This window comes from Lagopus leucura, unplaced genomic scaffold, assembly GCF_019238085.1.
Source record: "Lagopus leucura isolate 7727_CA_CO unplaced genomic scaffold, USGS_WTPT01 Super-Scaffold_797, whole genome shotgun sequence".
NCBI lineage: Eukaryota > Metazoa > Chordata > Aves > Galliformes > Phasianidae > Lagopus > Lagopus leucura.
The window spans coordinates 3,236,105-3,246,013 of NW_024962259.1; the positions used below are offsets into that span (position 1 = coordinate 3,236,105).

The 9,909-nt window shown below is 48.3% G+C and overlaps 1 protein-coding gene across 1 annotated transcript in view; it reads right to left on the reverse strand.

Annotated features, from left to right (window-relative positions):
• The window catches only part of HLF (HLF transcription factor, PAR bZIP family member), a 33,774-nt gene extending 26,223 nt beyond the window's left edge, over positions 1 to 7,551 (reverse strand). The window contains exons 1-2 of the mRNA XM_042865169.1: positions 7,346 to 7,551; positions 6,064 to 6,399 (exon numbers count right to left, since the gene is read on the reverse strand). Of these exons, the coding sequence (XP_042721103.1) occupies positions 6,064 to 6,399; positions 7,346 to 7,451 (442 nt within the window). The 5' untranslated portion in view covers positions 7,452 to 7,551. The remainder of the gene's footprint in view (positions 1 to 6,063; positions 6,400 to 7,345) is intronic.
• Positions 7,552 to 9,909: the final 2,358 nt, after the last annotated feature.

Genomic DNA, 9,909 nt, shown 5'->3' on the forward strand with positions numbered 1-9,909 from the left:
GTAACTAGTATTCCTATCAAACATGATGGATGGCACCTCAGCTGCACAAAGCTGCCCAGCTCCAGCCCAAGCAGAAAAAAACCACAATGAAACACTGCAGCACCCATATTACGTCTGAAGCTCCCAGGACCAAGTTCAACTTTCCGACAGAAAGCTTCTTTAATGCTATTTGCTAGTTTCTTCAACACTGTTAGCTCATGGGGGAAAAAAAAAAAGCCATAAAAGCTCAGAATCTGTTCATCATGTATTTATTTTGACACTGATGTGCATCTCAACGTTTGTTTTCCATACTTAATCTTCATGTATAACTTGCTCCACTAGTTACTATTGTATTTGAGGTTTAAGTAAATGTTTATTTCCCCCCCATTTACTTCACATGGAATAGATCAAACCACAGCCTCTTCCTTAATATAAAACTTAGTTGAAATACACTTTCCTGACTCTCAGCATCTTTTGTGGAATTCAGACAAAGTATTGCAATATTTTATGAAAGTGAGCCTTCAAGAAAGCAAGCTAACAATTACGTTAGCATGTAAAGCAAGATGCCAAGCTTCTGATTTCATAACGCTCTAAAGTACTCTTTACTGATGACAAATATGTCCTTTCAGTCTGAGAAAACTCCATGGGTACACTGAAACCAGCTACCCCCCTCCTCCCAGAGGAAAAAAATGCACAAAGATAAACGACAGGAGAATGGATGGTGACATTCTGCTGCTCCACCTAGAAGCTGATGAGGGACAGCAATCAACAAATCACTAATTGTATGAGGAGTAAAGCACTCATCACTGAGATTAATTGGCAGAATCTGGTCACAGTTAGCTCCCACCATTGCCAATCTCTCACATAAGCATGGAGGGATTACAGCAACTTAATAAGTACCCCAGTAGTTTCATCTAATCAGATAATATCAATGTCTTCTTCATATACATCTCCTGATGACGTCTTGTCTCTTTTAACTACAAGATACTGTTCTGTGAAGGACTACAGGGTGTGCTCTCTTCTTCAAAACCAACTCTCTGCACTAGGCAACCTTTCTGGGATGGGAAGCAGGCCTACAAGAAAGACAACAGTACTGCAATAAGTTTGACTCCCAGGCATCCTTCAAATACCTTCCTCAGGGGAAAAAGCACCCACTGGCCCCTCAGTGTATCCTGTTCCTAATCTGAGTTAGCCCTGGCTCACATAAGTGGCTCTGTTGGTGCAGAAAGTGCTGATCCACACAAGAAACTTAGAGGCAGGCCAGGTATTTTCTAAAAAAGCAGTAAAAAACCCGAGGTCTTTCTTGCTGTTTACTGTTTGAACTCCTAAGAAACTTCAAGTTCTTTCACGTAGCTGAGCAATTATTTAACCAATAATCAAATTTTGGCAGCAAATATTAAAATTAGATCTTCTGACAGAGACTCAGTGTTCTTGCTTCTAGCATTAACAAGGCTTGTTCGTTCAGCACTTTTTCCCCTGTTATCATATGACAGGCTATTTTTAATATTTGCCAGAATATATTTTGCATCTTCCTTTGATCCGGAAAGCAGTTTGTGAGGCTCGCCTGCACGCTGCACCCTCCTTGCTGCTGCAGTCCACAGAGCCGCGCTTTTCCGCCCGGCTGCGGTTTCGGTAGCGCAGGAGCACACAGCCACGCACACATGCCTGCTGCTCCAACAAAAGCTGTGCTGAACAGGCTGCACAGGGGACTGCCACGTGCCTGAGCACATGGTCACGCAGGCAGCAGCCATTCAGAGCCTCACGTGAGAAGCAATGTGAAGAGCAGCTCTGGTACCAGCCTGCCTGGCCGGTCATTCCCATGTTATCACGTGGGATGGCAAGGGTCAGGAAATTCCCAGCACTTCTCGGTGCTGGAGGTGGAATCCTTTGCTTCTGAAAAAGGGGGGCTCAGGTTTTGACTCATGTAACACCTGCTTGTAAACAAAGATTAAAGGTTCGGAGAGGATTCCTCATCCAAGCCGTCTGCTGGAAGCACTGCCTTCCGCGCTGCAGAGGCCAGCTAGAAGGGGAGGTCACGTTAAGAAACACATGGGAAGGAGGACTACAATGCAGGGAGTGCTGCACACACACCCTTCTGTGGGCTGCCCCCTCACCAGGGCATTCCCAGCATGCAGCTGGATGCAGCAGAGGCAGCCATCCCCAGCCAGAAGGTACACCCAGCTCAAAGAGGAGTGAAGAGAACACCAAACCCACCCAGTCCTGCCCACTGTCAATCATTACAACTCTGTATCTATGCAACGAGCAAAAAGTAATGGATAACGTGCTCTAGATGACATCTCCCCACGGAGCACATACAATATGGCATTGAATTAAAATCTTACAGGAGGGGAGTTGGGAGAGCACAATTCAAATAGGAATGGTTTTCAGCTTTCTGATCAGTGCACTCCTGACTCTCCACTTATTTTGTTACTGAAAGCAACAATTCACAGATGACATTATATATCTGCAACAGATTACAAAGCTTGTTCTTCTATTTTTTTTTTTTTCCCCTTTATCTTCAGGGTATCCTGCTCAAGTAGGACCAGGGCATCCAGCAATCCAAGCATCACAGAGCAAAAACCACCCTCGTGGAAATGCGATGACAGGGAGGGCTTTGTACGCTTTCCAAGGCCCTGTCTGCCACAGGGAGCTGGGCTGTAATAATGCATGGGACATCAGTGTGCTTGTACCTTCTGTGACACAGCCCCATATCCAAAGCTTTGGTGGCAACCAAACTTGACATCTAAATCTCAAAGTATTTTCTAAGTAGAGCAGCCCTCCAACTTACCCAATGTTTCCAAAGCCAAACCCTTTACATTGCTCCCCAGTTCAGCCAAGTAAAGGCAACGCAGAGAGAACAGGCAGATAAAAGCAACCACTGACCAATTAACTGCAAAATCTGATCCTCCTTTTATGTACAAACAGCTGAGCACTCCCAGTTTCCTTAAGGGACTGCACAGTTAAGTGGAGGGACACTTAATAAAGCTATCTTTATCAAGCACTCTTTTTCTGAAGGAGCTTAGTTTTCTACCAACTAATCAGCACTCAGTACAGGAAAAACATATGTTTTAAAGGATGATGGTTTGTAATACTAAAATAAATCACAATACTGCTTATTAATAAAAGATACTGTGAACAAGAGATGCATTTTATTCCAATCCTACAAAAAACACTATCCTGCATCCCTCCTATTCAAAGGCAAACCAGTTTTTCCTACACGGAGATTCCCAAAACAGGATTTGATGGCAACGTAGGTGTTTACTTTAACCTTTACTATAATTCATAAAAAATTGGCGAGACAGTACATTTCTCTAACAATCAGACAACCCAAGAAGTTGGAAATAAAAAGTCTGTTCTATTTATAAGGAATTTGTTGTTCCATTTTAGTTTCTTTGCTTGTTTTCCTCTCTCCCTGAGGGTTCTGTAATGTCACGTTTACAGACACAGTCAGCCCAGCTCTGGTGGGCCCAAGCACACTTCTCACCGAAAGCCAGGGCAAATTCCCAGATCTCTTCCACAGATACTATACAGTGCATATCAGCAGAAGCCAATGATGCCACTCAGATAAGCCGTGTATTTCAACACACACACAAAATTAAACCTTAAGCCAGTTTTCTGCAGATCTCTATGTCTGAGATACACCATACAGACACATAAACCACATCTGGTGTTCCAGACTCCCAAACACAGCCTCCACATACACACTGTGTGCACAGTAAGATTTGTAGCCAGCCGCATGCGATATGCTGATGCTAACTGCCCCGGTGTCGTGTAAAGCAGGGATGTGAGAAGCACAGCATTTGATCCTCCTTCAGCCCCAGCTCACACAGGCTTACATTATAATATTAATTAAAACAAAACCCAAAGTACAAAATTGCTTAAGAAATGAAAACTGAATTTTTTAGGTGATAGCAAGTAATACCATGAGAAATTAATTTTATTGAAACTATTTTAGACTCTGTTGGTGCATTCTTTCCAGTAGTACAAATTAAAACAGCTATGCACAGGGAAACAGTAGTTGACATCAATTGAAAAAGAAACCTCGATTCATGTAAGTTCATAAAAATAGTTTTTAAAAGTCCTATAGGACTTTCTTTAACCAAGAAGTTCCAGTGCAATGATTTTGACATTTACATTCAGACAAACTTTCATATGTCAAAGCAGCAAATTTACCCCGGCACTTTCATGACAACCTTAAATGGACACTTTTATTTTACTGATTTTTTTTAATAAATACCATCTTACCTTAAAACAGATTATTGATTGGACTTTCTCCATGACAACACAAAAATATTCCAACAACTGGACAACTAACAACACTACGGTTGTCACAGTACCTATCTGCAATTGGGGAAAAAATGTTATTGCTAAGAAAATGAATGAGCTTACCCTTAAAAAACAAAAAACAACTTTAATAAAAAAAACCTGTATTACTCTTAAGACAACATGGCATGGGGAAAAAAATACCTTCAAGTTCAGAAGCTTTCTCCTGCCCCAAGAGACCTGACTTCTTTTACACCAATAAACGAGCGCACAGTTTCTAGTGAGAGAAGTTAGTAACCCCAAGCTGCAAACAGCTCAGGGAAAAATCCGAAAATCAATGAGATGAAAATAAGCCGTGCAGGCAGCTGATCACAAATAAATTCTGACAGGTGATCATTAAAAGCCTGGCCCATAACTAGGCTCCCCTGAGAAGAACAAGGACAGACTGTCTGCTTTTAATGCACAAGTGACAGAAAATGGGGTAGCATACCCGCACTATTTTTAAAGACTCGCTTGGGAGAAGCAAGATTTTGTTTTCTATTCCACTCCTGCCAACTCCAGATATATTTTAACATTGGACGCGCTCACAAGTTACTGGTTAACTAAGAAATGCCTTGAAACTGAAAGACAGAAATGAAGTAAGATCCACATACAGCGAGCAAACAAAATCCATGACCCAACACACACACGACTTAGGGCCAAAGGCTCTGCTGACAGGTTTGGGGTGCTCTGGGGGTGCTCTACTTCTTTTTAATGAAAAAGGTACATTGTAGGCTTTTAAGACTTTTCTACTTCATCCTGTTTTACAACTGTTGTCCTTCTATTTATTTATTTTGCCTCCTTATCAGATGACTCTGACAATGACTTCGCACGCTGAGCGTGGCAAGCGATCAAGCGGAGTGGAGAGGAGCGGTTTCCTGCTCCCACGAGCACGCTTTGCTCCAGCAAGCCTTGTGAGAGCAGAAGGGCACAATAAGCCAGCCTTGGACTTCTTTTTCAGGGGGGAAAAAAAAAAAAAAGCAAAGCTCCATGTTTTCCGAACTTTAAAGTTGACTCTATTCTGCAGGCCATGATCTCAGCCTTGCTGGTATCAAGCCAGAGCAGTTACTCTAGATGTGCACTGGTGTCTCTAAAGGGACTGTTTGAAGCATTAATAAACAGATAGAAGAGTTTCACTGACACCAAGCAGGTTTGAAACCTGTTAGGATCAGAAATCGGCTCCCTGTCAATTTCTTTTTTGCCTCCAACTAAAAGTAACCATAGGTGTAACACATTAACTCTGGACAGAGCTGCACTCAGCCTATGCTACTTTAAGAAAGGTTACAATGCAATTACAAGATTTAGTTTGTTGCACCAGCTATGGCAAATTTTGCTATGCTCAATAAGGAATAAGATCACAGCCAAAGCTTAGAACAGGAAGCATGGTCCAAGGATTATCTTAAAAAATAATTACCAAGGCTACAACTCAAATACAGGTAAGAAAAATAATGGTCCTTCTCCCTGTTCATTTCACATCATGGCATACACACGTTACTATTTTGTTCATGTGTTTTTCATCTGCTATTAGCAGGCTACCAAAGAAGAAAAGACAACAGGAAAGTTCTCTTGGAATTCTTGCAGCTTCCTGACATAAGTTAAGCAAAAATCCCTATGGAGCAGCTTAACAATACCTAGAGCTACTTTCCTTTTCTGAATACAAATGCCACAAATCACATCAGCCCTCTCTAAACTGCCTGTCAAGCATACAGTGCGAAGCAGTGATGTACAGCGGGGAGGGAGGCTCACGCCACAATCCAGAGGAAGCTCTGAGGGCTGATTTACCTGGTCTGACCGGGCTCTGCATGCAGTTCTGCGACACCATGCCTGGGTGGACTGAAGTAGAAGCCCTGCTGCTGAGGTCCATGACAGAAGGGGATGCTGAGGTAGCTTGCTGCAGACCTGGCTGGTGTGGGCTATGCTCGTGCTGGTTTGGGCTGGGTGGAATGCCATTTTCTGAGAGGAACTCTTCCAGGTCCATGTATTCCAACTGGAAAGTGTCTCCATCGTATGGCAGCGTCTTGTCCCATAATGTCGGGCCCAAGAAAGCAGACTGAGGGACTGTGGTACTGGTGCTGTCATCCTCTAACTTCTTCTCTTTGTCTTTTTCTTTACCGAATGCTTAAACAAAACAGATAACAATGATGTAAGAGCTGAGTAATTAAAATATTACCACTCCTTATTTCTTACAGCCGAAGTTGCAGGGGAAATGAGTATTAGCTTTATAAAATCAGTTCCCTTGATTCACTCTGTTAAGTGCAGCATGGAAGGGTCATGACAACCGAGCACCTTTACTGGATGTAGCCACGCTTGTTTTTTTCTGCTCCTTTTAGTTAAGGATCCCAATGCATGCTTGGATTTGAAGCCAGCATGTGAGTAACAGCAAGCTGGGAGATACTGCTGTATCCTGCTGGAAAGGAACGGTCTTGACCTAAACCTGAAGGGGTTGTTATAAGGTCACATTTAAAAAATTAAGGTCCCACTCTTGCAGTCCTTGAATTTAATAACTGTTTTGCTTGCTTTAAGGTGGCCTCATACTCAGCAGCAAATTACAAAATATATCATTTGAAGAAATAACACTACTAATGCTTTAAAGTTTCTAACTCAGAGCAGCAAAGTCTAACTGGCCTTATGTTGATGTTCAAGGGTAGAATCAAAGCAAAAAAACAGTAACAAAAAAAAAACTTCAAGCGATGTTTCCTACCCGTCCCTACAACGAAGAGCTGTAGGGAAACACCCCATTTCCCTCAGACATTTGGGAGACTCCGAAGGGACACGGTCAGCAGCGCCGTGCCCGCACCGCACGGCCCGCGGCTCTGCGGGACCTCACGGCTCTCTGCTCCCGCGGTGCTGAGAGGCTCGCAGCCGAACCGGAGCTCGCAACTCTCCGCGGCGGCGGACGAGCGCTGGGTCGGGGCGGCAGCGTCCGGCGCCGCACCGAAGCCGTCCCGGTACCGAAGCGCGCGGGGACGGCAGCGGCGCCGAGCCGCCATTTCGGGGCGCGCTGCGAGGGGCGCAGAGGGGCGGCGGGGGGAGTGCGGGACCGCGGCGGCCCGGGGGGCCTCACCGTCTTCGTGAGCGAGCGGCAGCTTGAGCGGGTTTTCCAGCAGGGATTTCAGCACCCCGTAGGTGGGAGGTAGGAAGGTGGGGTTCAGCGGGAGCGGCCGCGACATGGTGGGCTTTCCCTCGGGGCGAGCTGCGCGGCAGCGGCTCCTTCAGCCTTCCTCCGGCGGTGCCGCGGCGAAACGGGAGTTGCGGGGCCGGGCCGAGGGACGGCTGCAGGCCGCCGGGCAGAGGGAGCGGGAGAAGCGCCTCCGCCGCGCAGCTCCTCCGGCACCGCCGCTCCCGCTGTGCGCCGCGCGCCCCGGCCGCGCGCCCATGTGCAGGCGCTGCCGCTGCTGACGTCACGAACGGCGCGGCCCCGCCATTGGCGGGGGGGGGTTGAGGCGGGCGGCCCCGACCCTCGGCCCCGCCCCGGGGCGGTGTCGCCACAGCCGCGCCCCCTCAGCGGCACGCGCGGTGGCCGTTGCCCGCGGTGCGGCGGGGCAGGGCGGGGCGGCGGGTGCTGCCCATGCTGCCCATGCTGCCCATGCTGCCCATGCGTCGCTCTCTTCGCGCTGCCCCGGGCCTGGCGCCGTTTCCATGGTAACCGGGAGGCAGCGAGCTGCGCGTGATCGCGTGGCCCCGCGGGAGCCTTCGGCCGTGCCCGAGATGATGCGGGTCCCTCCGGCCGGGCCGGGCGTGCCGCTGGGAGAGCGGCGGGGCAGCGTGTGAGCGGGCCGGGGAGCTGCCGGGTACGGACCGCTGAGGGCCAAACTGCTGTCATTGGAAAGACTGAATTGCAAAAGTATGGAGGGAGCGACGTAGAGGAGCGGTGCTCGTGGTGTTATGGCACGGAGTGCTTCTTCTGCACGGTGTAAAGATAGAATAAACAGTGAGGCATCGGTGGAGTGACAAAGGATCGCTGTGCCAGCGCTGTGGGAATGGCGCGGCAGTGACCAGCAGGCTATAAGGACAGAGCGGAACTGCTTCTGTGGCTGTTGACATAATTGGCATTTTCTACAAAAATATACTAAAAAAAAACCCCACCAAGTTGTTTTTTAGGTACCGGGGACCTGAATGCACCAGCCCTGTCATCAGATGGGTGCTGCAGAGCCTATTTGTGACCGAGGTATGAGGGCTGCTCCAAAAGTAGTGCCTCCTGTTTTGTCACGTTGGCCCATGATGTCAGAGGCAGATGCTGGCATGGCAGCAGAGGTTGAACCTTCCCACCAACATCTCGCTCCATTTCGTTCTGATGGCTGCAGATGGGAGGTCTGACAGAACGGTGTCTGACATGGGAGTACAAATGGAGCAAAGAGGTAGAACTGAATTCCTCCATGCTCAAAAAATTGCACCCACTGACGTTCATCATGGCTGCTGAATGTTGATGAAGGCCAAGCAGTGGATGTGAGCACAGGGAGGGGCGGTGCTGCATCCCAGCAGTGGGGCAGAGGGTCACCTCCTTGTGCAGGTCCTTATGAGCGCAGCATGCAGCTCTTGTTCATCGCTGGCAAAATTCACAACTAATGTTGGCGACTTTGATGAAACGCAGTGTTTCTTGAAGTTGAAAACATGCTCTATCAGTGTTGTTGCGCTCTTCTTATCTGTTAGTTTCCATGGAAATAAACGGGAGGCATTACTTTTGGAGCAACCTACGCACATGAAAGTTAAGAACAAATCTTCCAAGATTATTATTATTATTATTTTCTGTGCAATTATTTCCTAGCAATTGGAAACACAACTTAGGATGCAGGCACGGTGACGCTTAAGTTCCCTTCTCCCTGCAGCGCCCGGCGGGAGCACAGCCGGGGGCGCGAGCCCCGCAGCAGGGAGGGGTGAAAGGAGGGAGCGCGGGGCTCGTCACGTGAGCGCGCGGGCTGACCTACTTTGGGCCAATCGCAGCACGCGAAGCCCCGCGCGCCTCCCGCAGCAGCGCCACAGCGTGGAGCCGCCGCAACGGTCGCTCCACGCGCCCCGCCCCGCCCCCTGCGTGGCGCCTCGCCTCACCTCACGGCACCTCGGCCGTTTTGTCTTCTAAATACGTTTTTTTGGGTGGGCGGAGGGAGAAAATTGCAAAAGTAGCGGGAAGGATGCAAAAGCAGGAGAGCGCGGTTTGGGGAGCGTGCAGAGAAGCAGTTCCCCCTGGCTGAAATACTTCGGTTTGGCACCGCCCTCCCGCAGGCTGCACGGAGATGCGGAAGGGACAACGGCTCCAGCCTTTGTTTTAGGCGTAAAACAGCAGAGCAGCCTCAGCTTGGCCTCGGGCGTCAGTCTCCTCCATCTGCCCGACAGGACCCGTTACTCAGAGGTGCATAGAAAGACAAATGCTTACGTTTAGACACCCACATCCCAGGCAGAGCTCAGAGCCGGCAGCTCCTGAAGGGCAACACGAAGCCCCAGCAGCACGCCCTGCTGACTGCTGCCCGCGCGGCTCCTGTGAGCAAGGACCTCTGCTGAAGGAACCACCGTCTGCCCCCTCCGTTTTTATTATTTCATTTCTTTTCAAAGGTTTTTAATGAATGTGGGAGAGACAGGTTTGGAACAGCGTTGGGGTGATGGCAGAGGAAGTTCTCTGAAGTAATCTGGGGG